At 36.9% G+C, this 26,663-nt stretch overlaps 4 protein-coding genes across 4 annotated transcripts; all 4 read right to left on the bottom strand.

The window, feature by feature from the left end:
- Positions 1-662: 662 nt before the first annotated feature.
- Positions 663-4,803, bottom strand: LOC131336557 (caltractin). Its single transcript, XM_058372435.1, has 7 exons — positions 4,656-4,803; positions 2,639-2,759; positions 2,524-2,560; positions 2,412-2,439; positions 1,367-1,519; positions 1,194-1,296; positions 663-860 (listed from the first exon to the last, which is right to left on the bottom strand). Exons 1-7 carry the CDS (start codon positions 4,656-4,658, stop codon positions 796-798), a joined length of 510 nt encoding a protein of 169 aa, XP_058228418.1. The 5' UTR covers positions 4,659-4,803; the 3' UTR covers positions 663-795.
- Positions 4,804-8,754: 3,951 nt separating this feature from the next.
- Positions 8,755-12,555, bottom strand: LOC131336556 (red chlorophyll catabolite reductase). Its single transcript, XM_058372434.1, has 2 exons — positions 12,101-12,555; positions 8,755-9,580 (listed from the first exon to the last, which is right to left on the bottom strand). Exons 1-2 carry the CDS (start codon positions 12,464-12,466, stop codon positions 8,972-8,974), a joined length of 975 nt encoding a protein of 324 aa, XP_058228417.1. The 5' UTR covers positions 12,467-12,555; the 3' UTR covers positions 8,755-8,971.
- Positions 12,556-14,893: 2,338 nt separating this feature from the next.
- Positions 14,894-15,592, bottom strand: LOC131298538 (uncharacterized). Its single transcript, XM_058324021.1, has 2 exons — positions 15,404-15,592; positions 14,894-15,283 (listed from the first exon to the last, which is right to left on the bottom strand). The coding sequence occupies exons 1-2, from the start codon at positions 15,590-15,592 to the stop codon at positions 14,894-14,896; spliced, it is 579 nt and encodes a 192-aa protein (XP_058180004.1).
- A 4,325-nt stretch (positions 15,593-19,917) lies between these two features.
- LOC131336555 (heat shock factor protein HSF24) lies at positions 19,918-23,493 on the bottom strand. The gene is made up of 2 exons (XM_058372433.1): positions 22,676-23,493; positions 19,918-20,772 (listed from the first exon to the last, which is right to left on the bottom strand). The coding sequence occupies exons 1-2, from the start codon at positions 22,877-22,879 to the stop codon at positions 20,128-20,130; spliced, it is 849 nt and encodes a 282-aa protein (XP_058228416.1). The 5' UTR covers positions 22,880-23,493; the 3' UTR covers positions 19,918-20,127.
- Positions 23,494-26,663: the final 3,170 nt, after the last annotated feature.

The raw sequence follows: 26,663 nt of genomic DNA, 5'->3' as shown, positions 1-26,663 counted from the left end.
AAATGCTGGCTTTACGTCAACAGGTGGACAAAAAGTGGAGGGCGAGGGGGACACGTGTATTTCCAACCTCAGACCGTCAAGATAGTAGCAACAGTTAATACTACTGTATAACCACGAACGCTTACACAAACACACTCACATCTTTTGGTGAATTTCACACACACTGGATGTATAATGCGTGTAGGCCCCAATATGAATGTGAGCGAATTTGTGTAAATGTTTGTAGTTGTAGAATAATTAAAAAATATAAAGTCTACTTGGACAACAAATGTGCACATCTATCGTGCACAGATCGCTATGTGAGGTTTCACTCCGGATGCCACAAATGATCTGAGCCTTCGATTAGATGCAAAACATTTTTTCTAAGGTCCTTGCGAAAAATCAGTTCAATCCAATACCTATAAGTGCTCGACCCAATCATTCAACTTTTTAAGGATCCTGAAAACTATATAAAAAGTTAGATGATTAGATCAAATACCTATAAATATCAGATTGAGCTGATTTTTTTAAAAGAGAGCTTTTTAAAAAATGTTTTACATCTAACGAACGACTCGGATCGCGTGTGTGGGATCCAGAGTGAGCCCCACACCGTGATTGCTGTGCACATTTGCTATGCAAGTAGGTGGGTTGTTAAACCAAAAAAAAAAAAAAAATTGCAGACATTTCACCAAAAGAACAAAGTCATTAATTATTGTTTTGATACTCTAATGTGGATCCCAGTACTCCACCTACTACGATAGAGAGGATGAGCAAAAGCAGTAGCGTCTGTCTTCACAGGCTAATAAAAGTATAATTTTAATACCCATAGGAAGTTCTCCTCATCATCCGCATAAAGTCCTCCACACTTACCTCTCCATCACCTGAAACATTGCAATATACATTGAAAATGCTGCCTCTTTCAAACTTGTACTATATCTTCATTTCGGTCTCCCTATAACCTTTCTGAGCAAAAATCTTAAAATGAGCCAATTTTAATGCATTGAGAAAAGATGAGGAAACAACATACATATATAGTATATAGCATACTAGCATATGCAGCTTCGTAGGTAATTAAGCAAATACTTCTTTCAAATGAACCTTAAGGTTCGTATGATGGTGTGAATAACTTTCAGTATAAAACGCATGTCAAGAGGATCACTCAAAACATGAAGCACATAGTATAGAGAATACTGCATGTCAAAATACAAGCTTACGATCACGATCTGCTTCCTCGATCATCTCTTGAATGTCCTTATCAGTGAAGCTCTCACCCAACTCCTTTGCAATTCGCTGAATGTCCGCGGCAGATATCTTTCCCTATATTCGAATGACACAATCAGTCGTCAACAATAAAATGCAAAATAAGAGCTTAAGCTCAAAATTTCACGTTTTTATCTTGGTCAATGACGTGGAATGCTTTCATAAGCTCTTCTTTGCTGTCTCTTTCTCCAATCTTGGCAGTCATCATATGCACAAATTCATCAAAATCAATTGCACCACTGCCATCCTTGTCTACATCTGCAATCATTTGTATGATTTGCTGCATGATGAAATGAAATGAGATGTTAGCTGAGAGTCACTTTCACCAAATAGCATGTCAAACAACACAAAGAATCGCCATATAGGCACAAAAAAGAACAAGGGAACCCCAACACTTGAGATATACACTTCTTTTATCCAAAAAACCAAATTAGCTGAAAGTATGCGCTCCCTTTTATTCTTGCTAGGAAATGAAGCTTCACTTATAAGAATGTGAAATGTAGCTTAATTAGCCAGTGAAAAGATCACGATTCAACGGTCACCATATGTAGGAAAACAGCATCTGCAGCATGCAGGGAACTTAAAAGCAAGGAAAAGAAAATGGCCTTGAATTGCGGAGATATTTGCAAATAAAGATTAGATTAACTGGACAGCGACAATCCATGAACTACATCCACATGGAAGAGAAGTCCAAGATTTATCGAATGAAACGTTCAGTTCAGAACTACCGAATCATAATCTAGACAAATAGTTCACCAGAGCCCCAGGCTTTTAGCCACTCATATGAACAATTTTAAGAAGATCACTACGAAAGCATTGGTGAACATTGTTGACTCCTAGCTCTAAGCTGATTAGCTTGAATGACCCAGCTTCAACACGCCTGGACTCTAGGCACTGAGCACCGTTCGAGAATGTTAAACAAAGGATGAATATTTGGGTTTTCTATCCTTGCCGTGCAGTAGCCTGGATTTCGAAAGAAAAAGGACTCGTGACAGTTTTTCTTTCTTTCTTTCTTTTTCACAAATAATTAGGCATGCTCGATAGGCAAGGATAGTGCTTGAGAAACATGACCACTACAGGCAGCACACTCCCCACAAGCACTTTCAACGGTAGGTAGAAACCTATATCGCTTGGAAGTCCATCACATTGACGTATTAGGATTTAGATGGTACCTCTGCTGTCATTTCAAAGCCCAATGCCCTGTAATAAAAAAATATCAGTATAACATTTTCACTAGTCACCAACATTTGTACTGCTCAAGACTAGTATCCATACGGACCATACCTCATTGCGACGTTGAGCTCTTTGGCATCGATAGTGCCTAGATGACAAAAGCAAAGGAACTAAATAAGTTCTACACATATACAGGTTCTCATGTCCAAGGAAAAAACCTCCATACCTGACCCATCAGTGTCGAAGAGCTCAAATGCTTCCTTTATCTCTTGCCTCTTCTGTTGAGTTAAACCATGATGACGCCCTTTGGGATTGTCTTTCCTAGTTGCACCTTTGTAAAGGCTGGCCTGATGAGGTATTAAGATCCAACGAAAAGATTTAGGAAACAAGTATCCACTTATCTACTTTATTGAAGACGTAAAAGTACAAGTAGGTTAAGATTTCACCCTCTTTGGAGCTTTTTCTTTTTCCTTTGTGTTTGGGTATCTAATTGATGCATTAAGTATATCATTCCGTGAAGACAAATGATGAAAATAGGTCACCCCTGCAGGTCCCTCATTGATCCTATCCATGCGATTATTACTTACTTATCGAACTAGAATATCCACAATTCCACATTTACCAATTGATGTAACAGATCTTACAGGTCACAAATTGGGAGAGTTCACCTACTTTTAATTTCCGAGGATGTGTGAAAGGCGACAATAGGCCTCGCCATTGAATAACAAATAAATAAAGATACTTATCGTATATAGCAGGATTCCAACCTTATGCTAGAAAATGGAAGAAAATTAGAAGTGTATTCTTTAGGTCAAAATGCGTATACATCATAAAGAACGAAGAGTAATTAGGAATTTCTAGGGGCCTGTTGGTCGGGCCAATTGGTTTTCCCCATTCTGAATAAATGATTTAACAAGAGTGGATTTTTAAAAGAGTTAGAATCGAATTCATGTAGAGTTTCAAAAAATAGATTCTATATCTACTGATGTTGGATTTGCAAATTCACTGTTTGGGAACGAAAAACCAAGTCTTACAGACCTTACAAGAATGGTTTTTTTTTGTTTTTTTTTTATTTTTTATTTTTTATTTATTTTATGGAGGGCAAGAGGGTACAGATTTTCTAGTTGTTCATTTCTACAGCAGAACATATCTTGTCTATCTGATACTCAACTAAGCCAATTCGAAAACGTCTCCTTTCCTATTTTTTGCAAAACCATACAACTAACCAGGTTCTAATTGCTTTGAAGCAAGCATCAGCTTCCAACAACTTGTTAAGATTAAATAAAGAAGCCATCATAAAATCTTTAAGCGCTGAATTTGGATCGTTGAGTTTTATAGGCATTTATCAAGGGGAAGAAAATAATAGCGAAAAGTCAGTTTCTCAACTACATTATCTTCTGCTTTTCCATCTTACCTTTAGTCCTTTACCATTTCCTTTCTCTCCAAAAATTCCTCCAAAAGTCCATGTTTCAAACACAGCATCGGGGAAAATCTAACCGAAAGAACATTAAAAAACCAAGAGTTCCCGTCATATTATTCGGTTCTTATACTCCTTCAATCCAGATGATAGTAATTTGATTGATTTTCTAGTATAAAGAGGACCTAAACCTCTATTCATTTTTAACCAAAAAGTGAACTTGATTAAAGTCTTAACCTTCTTAGCTCAAATACGCTTCAGCGTTTCCTTCAAATTCTGATTTAGCTTTCCATTCAGTCTGAGGTAAGTATCCATCCTCAACTTTTTTGTCTTTTTCGTTTTGTGGGTTTTGTTCGTCTTTTCTGATTTTTTGTTAGATTCACATCATATTTTTGGATTAATTATCTAACTTGATGAAAGGAGTCTAAAAGGTGTAAAATAATACGATCAAAAACAAAAATTTCACTAAAGCAAAAAAGAAATTACAAATTTTTTTTTTCTAAAGTAGGAATGATTAACACCCAAAATTACAAAGAGCTCAACAAAAAGTTGCGACAAGTAAAAAAAAATACCGAAATTGTTTTTACATAAAAAGTCAGGAAGAATGGAGTCACTGATTCTATGTGCTGTTTCAATTGACTACATGAGAAGAAAGTAAAAGGAAATGCACAATTTTCTGAAATAGAAGATACCGCATCCAACGAGGGATTCGCAGAGACGATCAAAGGACAAAGATTGAGGAAATTACAGCAGGAGATCATAATAAATTATACATGAAGTGAAGATCAATGTGAAGAAAGTTAGTGTTTGACATGAGGAAACAAACCATGGTTCTTCGCTTTGATGATCTTCCTCACGACCTCGTCTCTCTCTCTCTCTCTCTCTCTCTCTCTCTCTCTCGCTCGCTCGATCCCTCAAAGAGATGATGGGGCAATCGATACTGGTTTTTCGCTTGACGATTGTAGTCAACGTGGGGTTATAGTATTTAGGCCCAATCCACGGCCCAAACATCGAACTAGCGTCCACTTATTTAGCCAGTCAGGTCAGTCAAACAATTGTCTCGTTTCTATTTACAATCTATACAAATTTTATTTTAATAAAATTAATTGAAATTTATCGATCAAGATCTATATTAAATATTAAAAAATTTATAATTAAAAGATTTAGATAATAATTTTTTGAGAGATTTCAAACAGTAAAAACGGATTAGCAATTTGGGACGAAATAACAGAGAAAATAAAATACATGTGAAATTAGCGGATAATTTTTGATCAAAAAATGTGAGCTAGCCTATATTTTGAGTCCATACCAAAGGGTGGTCTCCATTTATACATAGAATAGATCATTTGCCAAACGTAATGTTTGATCATCCGATAGTAAATGCAAAACAGTGGCATGCATATGTTGTTTATATGTATGCCATCTCATCAGGGCGCAATATAGCACTTGATTTAAAACATTCTTTATTGTTAGGGCCTGCGACGTTGATATGACAAACATATTTTTCACCTCACAATAGTACTTGACCTATAAATGTTTACTCAAAATAGTGTCTAATTAGGTTTCGATTTTGTTTCATAGATTTTAGTAATTAAAGAAACATTTCTTACAAGTCTCATCCGATAGCAAATCACATTTACAGGGATGGAGGTATATGGGAGGTGGGGATGGCACATGCCACCCCTAGTTCTGGGGAAAATTTTATTTTACATTAAAGGTAGTCGATTAAAGTACTTCTCGGTAATTCCTTGAATAAGGAATATTTAAATATCCATCCTCTTTATCCATGCCATGTAAGAATTCATCCCGCCTTTTTTTCATGCTTATGTTTTTCATCCTCTTAGTGTGTGAAATACCCTTGTTACCCCTTTGCTTGTTTGATTCCTAAATTAAAGGGATTCAAATGAATACCACAGTCCTAGATAAATCTTCTTGACTCCTAAATTAAAGGGATTCGATTTCATATCACAATCCTCCAATTAAGTGAGAAACAATAGGATGATTTCAAATTTTCGAATGTGTAGATCACCAAATCCCAATGATTTCTACCTTCCTTCTTGATAAACCGTCTTTTTGCATTTTAAAATTTTTACATTCGTCTTAGTCCTTCTCCATCCTTTTTCCGTAATGGCCATCTTTGCATGATAAGTTGACCACATCTTTACATTTTTTCTTCATTCTTCGAGTTGGCTAACCGGACAACAAAAAATCATATTTTTCATTGATCTTATTACACGGAACATGTCTAAATTACCATAATAAAAAAAAAAAAATAAGATGACATACTCAAACCGTTACATGGTTAAATAGTTAAATTACCATGACATTACATGGTTAAATTACCATGACGATTACAACGTGAACACGATAAATATCCCATGATTCGAACAAATATTTCATGGTAAACGGTTCAAATATGGTTAAATTACCATCAAAACAGGTTATCATGATCAACGATTCATGGTTAAATTACCATGTCGATTTCAACATTTCATGACGATTCATATACCGATAGGAACCCAACTTCCAAAAAAATCCATATCCCTTATTGCTCCTCTGACTATTAGAAACCCATCACGGGGTATTGTCTTTGGTCAAATCCACTTTTGATTGTCAAATATTACGATCAATAGAAGGGCTAGAAGGCGGATCAAAAAAAATAAAAATAGAAGCGCTAGAAGATGGATGAGAAAATAGTGGCTACTCAAATCCCCTATTCAACTGTTCGAACAAATACCCAAAATCAAATTAGTGTTGTTATAGATTTACAACAATAGAAACCAACCTCTGTGAACTCTTCGAAACACATCATTGGCATCCATGGTAGAAGAAAACCCATTAACAAATGTACCAGTACAACACGAAAAGATAGGAAACCCGACAAATCTGTGATTCGGACGTTTGACATCGCCGTTGAGTTCGATCTTGGCAAACCCATCATGGTGGAGGAGGTGGAGCACTGATCCACTCCCGGTTCGGCAACAAGTGGGCCACCATCGCCAGGTTCCACAACGGCCTGTCGAACAACGTGATCAAGAATCACTGGAACTCCATGCTCAAGCGAAAGCACGCGATGGCGGCGATCGACGGTGTCAAGGAGCGCGGCGGTCGGAGAGGCCGCTCTCTCCAAAATCTGCAAATATGGAAATGGGATTTGGGGGGTGGGGGATGTTGTTTAATGCTTTTCCCAAAATTTATGGGATTTGTTGGGTTGATAGTCTTGAGATCCAAATTTTCCGGAATTGAACGTAAATCGTGGGAAGGAAATCGTGATAATCTCACGAGGACGAAAGGGATTAACTCTGTTAGGCTTCTAGGATGAATAATTAAGCCTCCCATTGAATAACTTTGATTTTTCACTCAAATAAAGATAAAATAGTAATAAAAAAAAATAAAGGATTCGGATCATAAAAATAAATATTTCAATGATTTCCATTTAAACCACAAGATAGTTAATTCAAATCTTTATTCATTTGACAAAAGAATAAAGCACAAGACAATAACCGATTTTATGTTTAACTTTTCACTTTGCATTGTTTTGTTACCAATAATAACATGTAAGGTGTACTAGTGAACTCCAATTGAACATTGTCACCTCTTTTTAGCATATTCACAGCATGGAGGGCATTTGTTGAGGGCCATAAGACTGCCCAGACTACTAGTATAAAAGGACAATGAGCACGGCCGTAGGGTATTTGGACTCCAAATAAAATGGTTCCAAAAACCCGGTCGAGGGTCACTAGCTAGTTAGGCCTCCTTCGCCCAAAGTTTTTGGTGACTTTTTGTTTTATTGGTTGTTTTCTGTTAATTAATTTTTAGTCAATTTTTGTCAATTTTTTTCTATCGCATCATTCGTTTCGATCAGAAATTGGCTATTTAGTGCTTTAAGATTTTGTCGTTTTTGGCACATGCATCTAGTCTATCTCTTTTCCCAGAGCAAGACATGATTTCTTTGGTGGTTTAATTTACAATATATCTTCCAATTAATTACACGTGGAATGTTGTAGTTAGAGGTGAGTATTATCATAAATAAAAAAATCAAAGGGATAACACAAATAAATTGATGACTTACAAAAGGTTGGATTGAAAACCAAAATTATTAGAACATATAAAAGGCGGTATAAAATTTTCCAATATGAATTACAAAAATACTTGCGGCACATCTATTGGGATATGTATACGGATATTTGCATCCAGAGGATTTTCATAGTGTAGGAACGTTTCCATCAAAAGATTCAAAACGAGTTGTAGCGTCTTGGCGTCTGAGTAGAGAAATAAAGTTGGTATCTTAAACTTTCGAGAGGCCGTTCACACTAATGTATATTTCTTGTAACATATGAAACAAGGAGAACAGTGAGTTATTAAAACTTAATTTGAACAAATATCGATCACATCATGGATATTTGGAATCTATATACATTATGGAAGAAGATCTCACGGCTTTTGCTTGACTTAAATTGGAGGGTGATGTAAAAATGGTCTTTCTCTAAAATCATATTTGTAACACATTTATTTTAATTAGCACCTCCAGCTCTGTATAAAGGTAATCACGTATAGGTGTCGTCCCTAGCATTAATATCCTCACTATCATCAATATTGTCAAAAAAAATGGGATGGTAGACGGTGGTAGAAGCCGAGGCTGTGGACGGCGAAAGAAGGCAAGACCGTGGATGCTGGTATAAGGTAGAGGGCAAGGCGGTGGACGGTGGTAGAAGGCGAGGCGGTGAAGAGCGGGCAGCACACTTGTTGAGGAAATTCTAAATGAACTCAAATCCAGAAATACCCCATCTAGATATTCCCCAATGGCAAGAAAAAGGCCCGAAAATGCAGACAGACATCTGTTTGTACTACTATCTACTCCCCTCTGTTGATTTTCCCACTTAACATGGAAAAAAAAAAAAAAACTTCAGAACTTTACCTCACAGTTCACGCCCAAGCATTCTCTTTTTATAAAATTATCACATTTAAAGTTAACCGTACATTGAGAGGCATAAACATTGCAAAAGAATTTGACTGAGCTGATCTATTATCTTGCTAAATTCAGGTATTTACATTTATCAAATACCCTTCTTTTTTTTCTTTTTTTATCAATACCATTTGAACCTACTAAATACTACTAAGTCCTATTTTCACAAGAGGTGTTCAAATGCTAAATACCTCTCGCATGGCTCCAAGAACACGGGTTGCAACTTCTTGCCCAAACAACCTCGGCAAGCTTGAGCCCAAATCAATCTCAATAGTCTTGCTTTTGAACACCCGATCCCTCTTTGCCAAATGAGCACGGTCAGTCTCTCCCATCTCTCTCCCTCCGCAAGCACACCGATCCAACCATATGCCCAACACTTCCTTAGCAATCGCACTCACATGATCTCTGACTATCTCTTCCATCCGTTCCGTTCTTCCAGGTTCTGTTTCTATACATACCAAAATCGCAGTAGGAGACACAGCACAGCGTATGTACAGCGACGATGAGGAGTAAGGACGTACTTCAGGGATTTTCTCCAGTATTTTTCGGTATTCGTCTATCTGGGTGTCTTCATAAAAGGTCTGAAGATACTCTGGATGGAGGACGAGATCCTTTCGTGGTGGCAAGTCGAGTATTAAGACTAAAGATGTTGGGCTGCTCTGAATAAGTTCCATTAAGAAGTTTGGTGCGTCCGTTGAAGGGGACAGATAAGCTGAGAGGCTTGTTATGTTCAGTGCTCCAGATGGTAGCTTGCAATGCAGCCAACTTCCCAATATGAAATCAATCTGGTACACACAGAAACTTTTTAGAGCATAGAACAACGTTGACCATATCTTTCAAACATAACAGAGCACCCACAGGAAGAGCCACATTCAATGTCTGACCACAACAATCATAAGAGCCCCTTTGGACGGTGAGAATAGGAGATGACAAAAACGGATTAGGGTATCTCACCAAATGAAGGAACCCCTTTGGTGAGATTTTGCAGAATGAAAATGCAACAGTAAAAACTCACAATCTCTTTATTCTCCCCTCCTTTATTTCATCCAAACAAGTGATAAGACTTCTCTTTGTTTTCTTTTCATACCGTTTCACACCATCCAAAAGGCTGTAAAACTGAGCTCATACCTCAATGCAAGTCAGCCCCAAAGAACAGAGGATTTTTCTTTCTTAATTAGACAACCTCCTATTTACACTTTGCGCATTGCTTGCTATACTACTGTACTGCAAAACAAGCTGTTAGCCGGTCCTTGTCACTACTTGGTACCACAGAATTGTTTCCGACACTGAAATGTGGCATTACTGCGGGTTAACCAACATTTCGTGTGTGTGCCTGTGTGGAAGTCTAGATAGCAACCTCCTGAAATGACTACAGACTCATGTTATGTATTATAAGAGCCTCCAGTAAATCAATCCACTTACATAGAAAATCCAACTTAATGGTAGCCTGATAAAGTTAAATCTATCGCCATTTGGTTCAGCCTACACAACTAAGAAGCAAGGACACCTAAAAGAAGACGGCGTGTCAAAATTCCTTGGACACTCTTGGACAAGTGTCCATACTCATTTTCCCGTGTCCATTATTAGAAAATAAAAATCATCCGGACACATATCCGGCACTCTTTCAGCAACGTGTCCGACGCTTCTTTGTTGTCTATGACTAAGAAATTGAAATGAGGATATGTGAAACATGGGAGATTTTCTAGTCACAAAATATCAGGTGACGGGTAAAAAGATATTGATTTCTACCTATATATAATTCTAATACCTAACAACTTAAAGCACTTGAAACACCATGCAACCAACCATGCGAGTGTTACAAAAATTACTGTAATTTTTGTAAAGCTAATTTCTTTTACCAATTCCACAATTCATCCATAACTCTTACCTTTGGTAAAGCGAACTACATGCTTGGTGTAGGATATGCTTGAACTCTAGGGACCTGCTAGCTTCTCTTGGCTCTACTTTAAACCACATATGTTTCTAATTGCAAGATCAGTCTGTGCAGGCCATATGCCCAAAGAGAGGAAGACCATTTGCATGTACAATCAGAGGCGGCTCTGATTGTCCACTTGAACACCCTCAAATGCAAAATAGCACTAGAAGACAACTATCTAAGAATTAAATTTTTGGTTTAAAATTTATGTATTGACTACCCTAAAAGAGCAATGAACCATCAAATGTCGTATTATTGAAAATTTCAAACACAAACACAAAAATAAAAGTAATCTATATCTAAAGTCAACTTCATTACTCCAAAATCCAAATACCCACATTAACTTCAATCCAACTCACATATAGTCCTTTATGAATAATTCTATAGTCCTTCCGAGCATACAATTGTTTTGAAGCTCATTACATTCCTCTCCCATTAGCGGGTCTTCAAGGAGGGTAGCAAAACCAAAACCAAACTATATTTGAAAAGCTATGACAACAAAAGGCACTCCAAGGAAAGTAGTAAACTTGCTACACCATTTTGGTGTAGCTCTTGAAGAGTGAGAAATGACTCTTCAAATTGTCACATCATCAAATGTGGAATTTATAATAGGTGAATTAACAAATAAAGTTTGAAGAGTCTTTAGGAGTGCACTTACTCTGAGTGGCTCTTCACTTATACTATATTGCCACATCATCAAATATAGTATTTATGGTTGGAAAATTAATGAATTCCTTCGATGAAGTGGATCCCCTAAAGCTAATGGAGTAATGAGAAACTTAAAAGTTTTGAAGAGTCTCTTGGAGTGCACTCATTGTAAATTGCTCTTCAACTAGTCAAATTTATCACCAAAGCTAAATTTGGTACACAAATTTGCCACCTCCCTTAGAGACGCTCTTATCACTCCATTTGTCTAATTCATCACACTTGAATGTCTAATTCCCTCACTAATAATAGAGAAGGAAACAACCTTCTTTTTCACTTACGGGACATACCAACATTCTAAAATGGGATATCAACGTTTGGTTACGTGCGTTGAAAGTTCATCGCATAGATAACTGAATATTTATACAACTACTCACAATTTTCGAAATTAGGCTGAGCACCACATTTATGTATTTGACATTTGTCATCAAAATACGATTTTTTCTACACTGAGTATCCTATTTTCAACATATTAGAGTCCATATTCGTTCATGATTTCCGTGATGAAGTTGATAAAATTCAAGTTTATTGTTGACTACCTCACAGAATTCCCTGAATTCACTGTGTAAAATTATTGAAACAGAAAGATGATATACCACACACACACACACACACATAGAGAGAGAGAGAGAGAGAGAGAGAGAGAGAGAGAGAGAGAGAGTACAGGGGATGGTTTAAGGCCGGATCTGATGTGGAGAGAGGCAAGGGCAGTGCTACCCTGGTTGTGGTAGTACTGGACGTCCGGTGGGAGGGTACAGGGGAGGAGGTAGGAGCCAAGGCGAGACTCCATCGCGGAAAAAAGATCCACCATCAGATCCCTGTGCGGGGCCGATACGTAAGGGAATTCCATGAATCTCTTGCGTCCGTCTTCGGATTGTGGGGCCATAAGAGGCGACGGAGATGATGATGACGGAGAGCAGGAAATTGGAGCCAGTTTCGAACGAGGAGGGGAAGAAGGGAAAGGAGAGCGAAGAAGAAGTGGGGAAGTTGAGAAAGGGGAGTGTAGGGAGTGGGCCGAGATCACAGCCATAGTGGATGATCGCTCTTCTTCTTGCTTTTGATATTTCTAGTGGAGATGTAAGAGGAGAAAATAGAGAGATAAGAGCAAGAACACCGGTTATTAGGTAAAAAAAACTAATGAACAGTATATATTTTTTATTTTACTTACTCATTTTTCTTTCAACACTACACCAATACTATCTATTTAACCTATTTTTTAATAAAATATTATTATTGTACATGAATGACTATGTACTATGTTCACAGTGTGTGACTGTGTACTGTTGGAAAGAGGGAAGAAAATGAATAAAAAAATGGTTACCGGATGAATAGTGAATCGGTAAAGATGACTAACAACTGTTTATGGATGTATTTTACATCTCCTTTTACCTCAGCTGCTGCATGATTTTGTCCCTTTCCATAGGTAAACTAGCTCAGTTTTGTTGTTTGGCTAAGCTGATAAAGTTGCTCTAAGCTCCCTTCCAAATTGCGGATAAAAAAAAAAAAAGAAAAGCTCCCTTCCAAACAAGGAGCAATGAGGATTAAAAGAGAATATTTTTTTTGGGTAAATTAGCTTGAAATTAAAAAAGGTTAACCAAATGTACAGCCTACAAGGGGCATAGGGCATACCATAGGAGGAAAATAAAAGGAAAAAAAAAGTGAAAAAAGTGCGATAACCATGCACAACCCGCATGGAGAGTAAAGTAAATAACAAAGTGCAATGTGATTTGTTATCATACTTCATTGTACTATCCATCAGGAGGAAGCACAACGGGGTATGATACAAAAAGTAATGATGACATAAAAGCTAAGTACTGCTTGGCATAACCCGCCAGTCTAGGCTATAAAATAAAGTAGTCGCGATCGAATAACGACCATCTAATGAACCATCACAGAGGAATTGCAGCAACATAGCAACGCAGCATTGAAGGGAGGTTGAACAGCTACTACAGAGAAACTAGGTACAGATAAAAGGCTCGATCCAGGGATGACGGCATCCGACAGGGAGCCCAACCCTGAACACTATGCCTAATCCAACCAATCTACTACTCCCTCGACCCAATTCCCAAGGCTCGCCAGAAAGAACCCGCCCTCAGCCAAAAACCAATCACCACACCCGTCAGAGATGAGATATGAAGACCAAGATTCTAATACTCCAATCTAACCTAGAGAATTGAACGCAATACCCACCTCTAAGAGAACAGCTACTACAGAGGAACTAGGCTCCAAGAAGAGGCTCGAACTAAAAGAGAATATTGCTCCTATACATAGCCTACAATTAAAGGATTAAGTTTTTTTTTTTAACAATTTCTTAGCATTTTTACATATATTTTCCCATCAATTCCGACACACTTTGTACAAATGAAATCACTGAGAGAGTACAATCCAACACACTTTATACAAATGAAATCACTAAGAGAGTACAATCACAAAGAAGAAAGATGATCAAATGATACACAGGAGAAATTTACACAAATCTGAGAATTCATTACTGATAGCTTCTTCCTTTTATAAAGAAAGGAGAAGCATCGAATCTAAGAGAGTGAAAGCGGGGACGAAATTAAGATTCGTCATAGGTAGGGAGGGTTATTAGGACATGAACTTTTACTGCTCATATCCTAAAACCAAATAATACTCTGTAAGAAATTGATTTCCACACTCCCATTTTGTCTAAATACACTTTATTTTTTGTTTTGTAGTGATGTGAAATTAAAAAATTACCCTTTTCATGTGTGAAGAGCAAAATGTATGGAGGGTAGTTTGGTAATTTTACATCACTACAAAACAAAAAAAAGGAGTGATGAAAATGAAGAAAAAAAACCCACCGATTGGCCCCTTCTTCCCATGCTCACCTCCCCATCTCCGATCGCCCCTTCCCGTTGAGCAACAGCCAATCGGCTCCCCCTCCAGTCTCCCCTTCCTCAGTCTGATTGGTTGTCCTTTTGTTCCGCTCGGCACCCCATTTTCTGGCTTCCCCCTCCTCGTCTGATCGAAACACTCTTTGTTCTTCCTCTTTTCATGCTCCTTCTTCAATCGATTTCGGTTCCCCCTCTTCGTTCTCGCTTTCCCCGTCCGGTCCAATCGGCTATCTTAGGTTCGGCATGTGCTAGAATGTCTGGTGTTTTCTTTTGGGGTTTGTTTTGAACTTTTGTTGTAGGGTCAGGTGGTACCAATCAAGTGGCTCGCTCGATGCGGCAGCGCTATTCATTGATGCTGTTTTTTGACTGTTGGCTGAGGTTGCCCTATTGCCGATGGGGTTAACATCGGTTCAGGGTCGGCTTTGAGATTTTGGAGGCCTAAGACGATCTTCGAAAGTGAGGCCCTTAATAATTGTAAACGAAAATCAGATAAAGAGTCGATACATGAACTTTAATTTCAAAACCAAATTCATGTATTCAAGAAAGAAAACCCAACAAAAAATACAATATACCACACTATTTCAAAAGCATCATTATCTTTACTTAAACATCACTCGTCTTGCGGTTTTAGCAGCAAAAGTACTAATTATGCCCTCACAATCAATCTCCTCTGCCATTTCACTCTCGATGGATAGGATGGCCAGTCCATTTAACCTTTCTTGTGACATAGTTGAGCGAAGATAAGACTTGATCAACTTCAACCTTGAAAAGCTTCTCTCTCCGGACGCAACAGTAACGGGTATAGTCAATAGGATTCTGTAAGCAATCCATGCATTTGGAATACAGCCCTCCATCTGTTTCAAAAAATTAAGCACTTCAACTGGTTTTGTTGTCTCTCGCGGTAAACAGTCTTTCAAGACTTGTAATTCTGAAAACAAATCTTTTCCATCGATATCGGAAGTCCCTTCATGCTTCAGAACATCTTCTAGCTTCACACAATGTGCCATCAAACATTGACCAGTCATAGAATTTAACTTCTTCACATCAAACAAAAAACCCCAAGTTATTTTTAGCAAGTGTTTTCACAGCCTCAATTACCTTTCTAGTACCCCTTTCCAATGTACTTTCTCTTTCTTGATTTGATCTTCCACACTTTTGTCAATTGTTTCGTTCAATCGCAATCTTATCTCTGATTCGATCCATTTGCTCATGCCAAAAATATGCTCATTACTAGCTTCATGACTCTTGAGCCTTTGGGCAAGATTATGCCAATCATTTAACCCACTAGTAGCCAACATAGTCTTGTTTTCATCTTGCTTAAACAACTTACAACAAAAGCAAAATACTTTGTTCGAAGCATTTGAATATGGGAAAAAAACTGTAATAGTCCTTGTAGTTAAGTGTTCGTGTCAATTTGGTCCCTGTAGTTATAATTGGCTCGATTTACACTCTGTACTTTCCATTTTGTTTCAATTCGGTCCAATTACTAACTTCCGTTAGTCCACCGTTAGTCCTTTAAATTGCAAAATCATATGGGCCCCTTTTTTGGGGTTAAAACAGACCCGTTCAACTAAATAAGCCAACTTCCTTATTTTTTGTCCTTATTCAAATTTTTTTTCGTATTTGTTAGTTTTTTGTCAATTTTTTGGGGGGTTTCTTGCATCGTCATGACGAAAAGAATCTAAAAAGTAAAAAATTATTATCGAAATACAATTTTTTTAATAAAGACGAAAAAATTGGCTTAGGTTTATTTTTCAACATTCCTAGTCAGGAATCAGTACATCTGTACATGGGCCAAGTGTAGGAAAATGAATGGAATGACAAGGCACTATTTTTTATAACCACTTGGGCTGTTAAGTTAGGTTTATTGTAACCTAGTTGGATGGTTTGTTATGTCTATGTATTAGGTTATGACATGGTAAATTTGGAACTGAGTTTATATAATATTTTGACTTTTGGACATGATTATTTATCATGTTGTGGCTTTTGGATCTATATCATGTTGTGACTTTTGAACATGGTTCTATGTGCATTTTCAGTACTATGTAAAAAAAAAAAGGCATCTCAGTATTTGTCCACAAGTTGAACATGTAGACAATATCAGTGGTTATGATGCCTCATGGCTGATCATGAAAATGCTGAATTCGATGGCAACTTTTTGTAGAAAATTATAACTAAATTTCTTCCCAAGTGCCTCCTTATCAATGGAGAATGGAAGAATGAGCTGTGTTTTGGTTCAGAGATATATTAGGGCAAGAGGGGAATGAGTAACCTTATTCAGCTAATTAAATAAGTCAACTGGTTTATTTTTTTTGTCCTTATTCAATTTTTTTTCGTATTTGTTAATTTTTCGTCATTTTTTTTGGAAATTATTGCATCGTCATAACGAGAGGAGTCTAAAAAGTAAAAAATTATGACCGAAACCTAATTTTTTTGAATAACGACAAAAATAAGTCAATAAGCCAATTTTTTGGTCTCTATTAAAAAAAAATTGGATTTCGATCATAATTTTTTACTTTTTAGATTTCTCTCGTCATGTCGATGCAATAACCCCAAAAAAATTGACGAAAAACTAACAAATACGAAAAAAATTTCAATAAGGATAAAAATAAGCCAGTTGGCTTATTTAGCCGAACTAGTCTATTTTAACCCCAAAAAAAGGGGCCATATGATTTTGTTGTTTAAAGGACTAACGGCGGACTAACGTAAGTTAGTAATTTGACCAAATTGAAACAAAATGAAAAGTACAGAGTGTAAATCGAGCTAATTACAACTACAGGGACCAAATTGACACAAATACTTAACTACAGGGACTATTTCAGTTTTTTTTCCTTTTGAATATACAAGCCATCTCCTATCTTGCTTTTCTCCATTTGACAAACGGCGAACATAATAAAAACACGAGAAACGCCTACCCGCATTATCCATAGGAAAATTAACTTTATCTCTCTTTAAAGGACCTCTTTCTACTATGAAGTCAATGAATTTTTGATCAATTTTGTCACAATTACTTGGATCATCAATATTTCTCACCCCACGTTCAAAACTCATGTCTTCATGTTGACTATCATTATCCACACCTTCATGACCACTCTCGTCTACGCGCTCATTGGATTCCTTGTGTTCTTGATTCCCCAAAATTTCTTGTCCTTCATTCCCCAAGTTTTCTTGTCCTTCATTCCCCACAATTTCTTGTTCTTCATTCACCAATATTTCTTGTTCTTCATTCGCCAATATTTCTTGTTCTTCATTCAAATTTGAACTCTCTTCTTGTTTATTACTACTTATAAACCTATCGAGAGCCCCCGCTTGAGATTGAATCAATTCATCTACTCTTCGCTTTCGTTTTCTTTTTTCGAATCCAGACATATACTTTCTAATTTTAGGCATGATTCCTTAAAATCTGCAAATCCCAAAAAATTTCAACTTATCAATTTTGCCATGAAACATGATACCATCAAGAAATAAACATAAAGATATCAAACATGTAGTCCACACTCATATAGACATAAGACGTCCAGATTGAAGAACTAACAACTAATATTATGAATTTATGATTTTAAAACGTGTACACTCATTAAGGGCCCAAACTAAAACCCTAGATACGATGTGGGAAAAGAGAACAAATAAAGAATCGATCATAAAATACCTGTTGAATCTCTAATTTCCTTCTTGTCTCTCTTACTCTTTGATCTTGTTCCTCTAGTTCTTCGTCTTCTTCTCAATTTTTTTCTGCCCTAGTTTTGTTCGTTGTTGCTCCTTTTTGTTTTTTTCTTGCGTTCCGAACTTCCAACCGTTCCTTGTTCATTTTTCTGGGCCATTGGGCCTCAATTGTAGAATGTATTGGGTTTAAAATTGGGCCATAAATTAACACATATATACTAGGTCTCATAAATAAGTGGGGGCCCTATTTTTTTGACAATTTTTTGGGGCTTAAGGCCCACGCCTCTTGGACCTTAGCCCAGAACCGGGCCTGCATCGGTTGCAGGTCTTCTCGTTAGGGGTGAGCATGGATCGGATTGGCCTGGTTTTATAGTAATCCAATAACCAAACCACTACTTACGGATTATGAATTTAGAGAACCAAATCAATCCATAAAATTCATAAAACCAAACCAATCCAAACCATTCAAAGGCGGTTTGGTTTCGGTTTTAAACCACGGTTCGTTTAAAATTGAGATATCATTACTATAAACTATTTTAAGTACTTAAAATTGCATAGATAACTTAAACTAAAAGTTATATTGAAATTAATATATTAAAATCATCAAAACTCACTAACATCAATCAACTAAATAAGAATAGAATACATTAGAAAGTAAGTTACCGAGATAAAAGAGTAGGAAATCACTTTACTAAGCCCAAACCATGTATGTTTAGCGTAATGAAATTGTAGGAATAAGAAGTTTAGGAAATTAATATTGAAAGTGAAAGAAAAGAATAGGGTGGTGGAATAGAGTATTAGATAAGGAAATTAAGTTTATTAAGTATATCTAAACAAATTATATACTATATGCGTGTGTGTCTATCACACGGTTCGGATTGGTTTGGAACCAGAACCATTAACGTAAATCCATAAACCAAACCATTCAACACGGTTTTTATTTTTTTTAAACCAAGACCTAACCACATCATTAAAAAACCAAACCAAATTATTCGGTTTGGACTGGATTCATGGTTTCATGGTTATTTTGCTCACCCCTACTTCTCGTAGATGCATGTAGCTTAGTTCTAGTTTTTTTTTTTTTATGTTGTTTTGGTGTCGTGATTCGGGGTTGGATGGTGGGAGTTTTCATTGTTTTTTGTTGCTTTTGTAGTTTCTGTTTCAATATTCTCGATTGCGTCTCTTTTTTTCTCATTTTCTCAATCGATTCTGTGATGTAGTTGGTTTATCGGTCGTCTCATGAGATGTTTTCCATGCCCGTGGTGCTTTTTATCGGAAGTGCAAAAAAAAAAAAAAAAGTCACTAGGTTGACATCGATGTATCATATGCACCTTTCAAAATGTTATGAATTATAGAGAAAATGTTACGAATCGTATTGCTAAAAAGTTACGAGATACACCAAAATGTTATGAATCATAATGAAAATGTTATGAATCGTATTGCTGAAAAGTTATAAATTCTATAACAAAAGTTACGAAACACGCTAAAATGTTATGAATAAATCATAAAATAGGTGCATATGGTACACCCTTTTAAGAGCTGTGTATTGTAGACTTTTCCTTTTTTTCTTTGCTAATATTGTTGAGTTAGCGGAGAGTAAGTAGTTTAGTCTACTGTGAATTTCAAAGACTATCCATAGCCCTGAACCCAAGCGCCCACAACGAAACTCGAACCTTGATCTCCCCATAACATAAAAATGACAAATACTATACTATAGATAAATCATGCCAAAGCTCAGAGTATCTAAGCGGATGGAAATATATAATGAGCAAAACATAAATTGTCTCCCCATGAAATTGAAGAAATTATCGGGCATCGTAAATTTGTTTCCCCAACTTAAAATGTTTGAACACTGAGTCCAACTACATTTTACCTTCGATAAATTGAAAATAAAGCCGAGCCCAAGAGACCGTTTTTCAATCTCCTAACTCCAACAATGCTAAATAATTTAAGATTTCGGTTACTACAAATTATAAATCAACTTTGCATTTAAAGTCGTTATTTTTGTCCAGCTACACAGGCTCAACCTTACGATTGAAAATTGTTCTCTACATTTTACTACACCAAAACATCAAAGAAAATAGAACGAGGTGCACTGTTTCTTACCATGCACCACACTTGGTTTCGCTTTCGTGCCACAATCCGATCCGTTAATCACAAGCCTTGCCGGTCATCCCAGAACACCAAGGTCAACCGTCTTAATTTCTTTGCCACGGGCCCCTTCAAAGCCAAAATTATCATCCCGACCCCTCTTTTTCTTATTCCCTTTCACCCACACCCCAAACAACTTCAAACCCTCATCGTTTTCCTCTCCCACATCCTTATTTTCATCATTATCGCCACCCTCCTCATTCATCATAGTCCGAATAACACCGTCCAATCCATCACGGGTGGATCCACAGCTTCCTTGCCACATGATGTGATTGACTTTATTGGGCACTACCTTGAGATAATCTGTCAAAAAATTAGTGAGTTCCTCGCACTGTTTCTTTACCTGATCGAGCTCCGAACTCAGCGACTCGTTCTCTCTCTTGAGCTTCTCGTTCTCGCCCGACAATCCAGCATACTGCGTCGGCATTGCCGCCTCGGCGTTCTTGGATGGTAGAGATGATGTGGAAGTGGATCCCAAGTCATCGCCGGAGTTTGATGGCGCAGAAGAACCCTCAGCAGCCGTAGATTTTGCAATCCCCGAGGTTCGGGTGGGAGATGACGTCACAGCCTTCCGGCGACGGATTCGCGTGAGGAGCTCTCGTTGTCCTCGCTTGAAATTCTCATTGGCGAATTCCCATTTGTCGGGCACAGTTTTTCGGAATCCCTGAAGAACATGATAGAATGCAATCAGTAGCTAGAAGAAAGTTAAAAAGGAAACCTTCAATATCTTCAACCCAGGTACTAAAATTGGTTGGGCTGTTGGGAACATCGTACAACCCTACGTGATACTGGTAAATATAGTATGATCAACCATTTTTTGGCTATTATGGCACTCTCAAGTATGAGATTTTAAGGGTGGGCGGTTCTAGTGTATGTAATACGTTGAGGGGGTTGAAGGGAACCCCTCGATTCAAAAAAATGCACTAAAATTTTGTAAATGTAATTTGATTTTTGTTTAAAATTGTCCGCATTAAATTATTTGTAAGAAGAAAAACTAAAAAAATTTTCACTTAAATTTGCAAGCAAGTAGATAACATAGCTCAACAAAACAGTATTTGTCAGACCCAATAAATTTTAAACCAGAACGAATATCTATACTTTCTACAAAGATTCGTATACAAAAAGTTTCATCACGTTTCTATCACCGCTATGTTAAAATCCTGAAAATGAACGGTTGTCTAACAAATTTAATATGAGTGATTTGAACTATTGAGATTGGCTGAAAATGAACCCGAGAGAGGCCAACTAGATCATAGACAACCACCCCATATAAATAATTAAGCACATAATGAGCCAATTGGTCTCTAAAGTTTCACTAAATTTAGTATAACCTCCACAAATTCAAGTAACATTCCCTTGCCCTTTGAACTTTGTAGCCTAATTTTCTTCTTTAACATAATCAAATAAAATCACGTAGGCATATTAAGAATGCAACTAGAAATGTATGAAAAACAAGAAAACACCTAAGAGGCCACAAAAAGAAAATGGAAAATCTCAACACAGTTGATTTTTCGTGTTTGGAAATAGAAAATCTCTGTCGTTTTCAATGGAATTGCAAGACCCACCAAAAAGGTTGGTGTTGTGCTCCTCCGAGCCGTCGGATCATGCATCCACGGCCTGGATCTTATCTCAGCAATCAACGATCGAGAGCCATTCATTACTGAAATGAGATTTGAGCTGTCGGATGCACGATCCAACGGCTCAGAGATGCGCAACACGGTGCTGCGCACACCACTACACAGCACCATCTCCAATTCGCCAAAAAGAGGGATCCGGGGTGCTGTAAGCGCACTCGTGTGTAGTGCAGCACGCCAATCGTCTATCTCAGCAATCAATTATTTGGATTCAAAGAAAATTTTTACATGGGATAGTATTCTCTTTCCTGAAAAAAGTTTGGTTTAAATTTGGACCATTGAAAACACTTTTAAACGGTTGACGTATTGCACTACACGAGGTGCACGGCAGCCTCATGATCTCAAAAAGAGAGGCCTACTTTAAAAGTCAATAATCAAGTTAAATTTAATTAAAACCCGAAATACAAGTATACCCCTCACCAACCACCGGTCATCTCAAATTGCTCCTTTTTAATCCAGGGTAAATACATGTCATTAATTCCATGCCCCCTTAAACTCTTCCTTAATCATATCACAAAAGACAAAACGGAAGTAGTTTAGTCCACATCAACCAACTTCAGACTCCAAGAAATTTTTCAGTGTCAGGGTATCACGTGGTGCCCGCTCGGCACATTCGAGCCGTCCGATTCAATTTTGGACGGCTCGAATTTGAAGAGAGAAAAAAGAGAGAGGAGAGAAAAATATTTCAATCTGAGCCGTCCAAAAGTGAATCGAACGATTCGAAAGTTCCGAGTGGACATCGCGTGGAATATACCCGCTCGGCCCTGAAAAATTTCTCCTAAAGACAATAACATGTACTAACATTTATGTTTAATAATCCAAGTATTTTTCTTTTCAAGTTACTAGATTATCAATGAGGTTTTTGAGAATACAAAAAAAAAAAAAAATACTGAAGAGTTTAAAAGTGAGATTGAGGAAAGGGGAAGAACGTACATAAGTGTTGAGTTGGCGAACGAAGCTAGAGAAGTTGTTGTGCTTGAAGCTGGAAGGCAGCAAATCCTTGGCGAATTCAGCCGTCTTCCACACCACAAAGGTCGTGCCGTCTTCGTTCCAGGAAATCACGTCGTCGGTGCTCGGATCATCCACCAGATGGTACGTTTTCGACAGAAACGGCGCCGGAACCGTCCTATGCCCCATTTCCTATCAACAATTAATCTCCCACAAACCCACAAAAAAGTATATATATATATATATAGTCTATATATATAGCTAGGGAAAAAAAAACAACTACTCAATTTAATTAGAAAAACAACAACTGAGATTGGAATTAGAAATTTTCAGAAGGAAAAACTCATTAATTAACAACTAAAAAGCATAAGAGCGGTTAAGAATTCCCAGCCCCAGCAATAGAATCCCGAGAGAAACAATCGAGATTGGACCATTACTCGCTTTCTGGAGAGAGTTTGTATGAGACGCGGTGAGACAGGTTCTAGAGAAGAATTAGAGAAAGTCACAGTTTATTTGTATCATAATAAAAATGTGGGAAGGAAGAAGAGAACACTTTGGTCGTCTTTCAAAACATGTAGATGAGAGAGAGAGAGAGAGAGAGAGGAGAGAGAGAGAGAGAGAGAATTGGAGAAAAACAAACGGAAGACCACGCGGTTTTGTCCTCTATTTCCACCGAGAAGAAACAGAGAGAGAGAGAGAGAGAGAGAGTTTGAGATATTTGGGTGATTGAAGAAATTACTAATGGGAATAGAAAATGAGTGCAAATGGAAATGGTCCTGTCTTGAGAACCTTCTAGTTCTAGTAGAATGGAGTACTTTCGGGCGTCTCTTTTGATTTTGACGCATGGCTTTCATTTGCTTTTCCTAACAACCAATTTTTCTAGGGGAAAATTTCAAAATACCCCCCAATTTTTATTTTAAATTTCAATTATACTCTCAAATTTTCAAAAAAAAATCAATTTTACTCCCAATGCTATCTTCCATTAATCAAAACGATTCCTTCCGTCCAAATGACTAACGGATTTTGTTAAAGGCTCCGTTAAATAGCGTCCAGATCGAATTTCGATGATCTGAGCCGCTCAATGTGTTCAGAACGTAATTTTAAGGGTACCCGTGAGAAATCAGAAAAAAAAATTGGGAAGGGCTTAATTTGAGCAATTTTTTATTGAACAGTTCAATAAAAAACTGTTTACATGAAACCCTTTCACGGTCATTTTTTTTGCTGATTTCTCGTGGGTACACTTAAAATCACGTTTTGAACACATTGAACGACTCAGATCATTGAAATTCAATCAGGAAAGGGGAGGTGTGGACTGATCTGGATTTGTTCAAGTTAGGGCGTCCAGATTTTGCTTCGGTCCGCACCTCCCCTTTCCCTATCGAATTTCAATGATCCAAGCCATTCAATATGTTCATAATGTGATTTTAAGGGTACCTATGAGAAATCAGAAAAAATGATCGGAAAGGGCTTTATCTTAATAGTTTTTTATTGAACCATTCAATTAAAAACTGCTCAAATCAAGCATTTTCAGGTCTTTTTTTCTTCCTGATTTCTTGAGAGTACCCTTAAAATCACGTTCTGAACATATTGAGTGACTCGAATCATTGAAATTCGATCGGGATGCTATTTAACGGTGCCTTTAACGAAATCCGTTAGTTGTTTGGACGGAATGAGGCGTTTTAATTAACGGAAGATAACGTTGGGAGTAAAATTGATTTTTTTGAAAGTTTGGAAATCTAATTGAAATTTAACGGTTGGAGGGTACTTTGAATTTTTTCCTTTTTCTCGAGAAAGAAACTTCAAGGTTAAGGTCTTTTATGGGGCGTTTTTGTTAACCAAAAAGTTTATTTTGTTCTTATTTAGTTTTTTTCGCATTTGTTAATTTTGCACCAAAGTTTTATGTATTATTGGCTTGTCTACCCAAGAGGAATCGAAAAAGTAAAAAATTATAACTTTTACACAAGTAAGATTTATCCCATAAAAGTAAAAATTTCAAGACAAATGTAAAATATTCTTCGTCAACTTTTGGTCTCGTACTTTATTCATTATTTCTTACTTTTTGTAACATTTACCTTTCGTGTAAACTTCGCGGTTAAGGTCTTCTATGGGGTGTTTTTGCTAACCAAAAAGTTTGTTTTGTTCTCATTCAATTTTTTTCGTGTTTGCAAACTTTGTGCCAAAATTTTAGTCTGCTAACCAAAAAGTTTGTTTTGTTCTCATTCAATTTTTTTCGTGTTTGCAAACTTTGTGCCAAAATTTTATGTATTATTAGTTTGTCTCCATAAGAGGAATCGAAAAAGTAAAAAATTATTACTTTTACACAAGTAAGATTTCTTCAATAAAAGTAAAAATTTCAAGACAGAAATTGTAAAATATTATTCTCTCAAATTTTATCTCATACTTTATTCATATTTCTTATTTTTTGTAATTTTTCATTTACCATTTGTGTAAATTTTGGGATTAATCTTTTTTTTTGATGAGAGAAATTCAAAAACACAAATGCGAACTTAAGTTAAAAAAAAAAAATACAATATGTACTAAAGACAAAATACCAGTCGCTTGGTATTTTTTCGTCTTTAACAAATTTCTTTAATTTTGGTCATAACTTATTAACTTCTTAGAATCCTCTCGTTGAGACAAATGAGTAATTCAAAAAAATATAGAGTGAACACGGTAGATTGTAGTCATCGTATTCCGTCATTAACGAATTTCTAACTAATTTTTCCAAAAAACGAAGAAGTTAAATGATTACCCTGTACATCGTAGCAAACATGTTTACAATCCGAACATGCAGTTACATGGAATGGAACGTTAAACTCAGATAACCAACTGATCTAGCTATCATGTTGCCCTAATCCCTTTACCGTAGCTGCTGGTAGGAGCTAGCAAATTCAGAAATTACTGTATAATTCCTGGGGTGGAAAACTAGAACCGTTTTTGTATTTCAGACTTGTTAAAGTTGTTTTTGCCAATATTGTAGTAGAGTATATATCGGCAGGGGTTAGCAGGGTGTTACTATATTAGTCGATAGGGAGTCCAGGGGCAGGGGTTGTCCATAGCCATGAACCTCAAATTCACCTCCCGTAGGGCTCGAACCTCTACCTGTACTGTGGGGAAGAGTGAGAGACAACCAACTTATTATGGGGCCCGCCAACAACTTAAAATATGGGTGTAAATGATGGTAAAATGCTCGATCTGGTGTGAAATCAAAAGCAGTGTATCACATTCCTTAATTTGTCCCTGGCTGCTGCCTAATTATAGGCATATCGTATCATCCAATGAGGGATTCCGCACGGTGCTATGGTGCAGGACTTCCCTTTCCTGATCAAATTGCGACGATCCGAGCCGCTCGAAGTGTACAAAACGTGATTTTAAGGGTACTCGCGAAAAATCAGCAAAAAAAATGATCGGGAAGGACTTGATCCAAACAATTTTTTGTTGAACCGTTCTAAACACTTCCGGACTATATATATATATATAAATATTACTCCCATATGATTATCCATGTTTTGACCAGGGAAGCAACGTGATAGCATGATATTTTACACAATTTTATAAAGTATTTGGGAAGCTAGACCTCCTTCGTGGTTATTGCGCTCTTTAGGACAAGATGATCATCTTTTTTGATGTTTTGTTTAATTTGGTATCAATATATGGCTGTTATAATTTTGAAAAAAAAAAAAACCAATGACAAAAAAAAAAAACCTTAAAAAGACTATTACTCCTCTATTTTACCAGGAGGATTATAACACTAAAATTTAAGCTCTTACTGTGTTTTTTTTTGTTTTTCTCGGTATCAATATATGGATGATCATCTTTTTTTTTGTTTTTCTCCGCTGGCTGCCACCTTGTTTATTAATTACATGTAATGGATACAATGATTAAAAGGAGCAAGAGAAAAACGACATCACAACGGGAGGAAAACATCTAACAAAGTTGACACCCAATCCACCCGACAATCATATGCCACTCG

This window comes from Rhododendron vialii, chromosome 8a (assembly GCF_030253575.1).
Source record: "Rhododendron vialii isolate Sample 1 chromosome 8a, ASM3025357v1".
NCBI classification, from domain to species: domain Eukaryota; kingdom Viridiplantae; phylum Streptophyta; class Magnoliopsida; order Ericales; family Ericaceae; genus Rhododendron; species Rhododendron vialii.
The sequence above is the reverse complement of the archived record's forward strand: the minus strand, read 5'-3'. Positions and strand labels throughout refer to the sequence as shown.

Coding starts and splice junctions, on each gene's coding strand:
- LOC131336557 (XM_058372435.1), bottom strand. Junction 2,440..2,523: donor GAGCTCAACGTCGCAATGAG/GTATGGTCCGTA, acceptor TTTTTATTACAG/GGCATTGGGCTTTGAAATGA. Junction 861..1,193: donor CGAGGAAGCAGATCGTGATC/GTAAGCTTGTAT, acceptor GCAATGTTTCAG/GTGATGGAGAGGTAAGTGTG.
- LOC131336556 (XM_058372434.1), bottom strand. CDS start 12,466: ATGGCTGTGATCTCGGCCCACTCCCTACACTCCCCTTTCTCAACTTCC. Junction 9,581..12,100: donor CCGGCCTTAAACCATCCCCT/GTACTCTCTCTC, acceptor TGTGTGTACCAG/ATTGATTTCATATTGGGAAG.
- LOC131298538 (XM_058324021.1), bottom strand. CDS start 15,592: ATGTTGGCTACTAGTGGGTTAAATGATTGGCATAATCTTGCCCAAAGG. Junction 15,284..15,403: donor AGAAAGTACATTGGAAAGGG/GTACTAGAAAGG, acceptor CATTGTGTGAAG/CTAGAAGATGTTCTGAAGCA.
- LOC131336555 (XM_058372433.1), bottom strand. CDS start 22,879: ATGGGGCATAGGACGGTTCCGGCGCCGTTTCTGTCGAAAACGTACCAT. Junction 20,773..22,675: donor TTCGCCAACTCAACACTTAT/GTACGTTCTTCC, acceptor CATGTTCTTCAG/GGATTCCGAAAAACTGTGCC.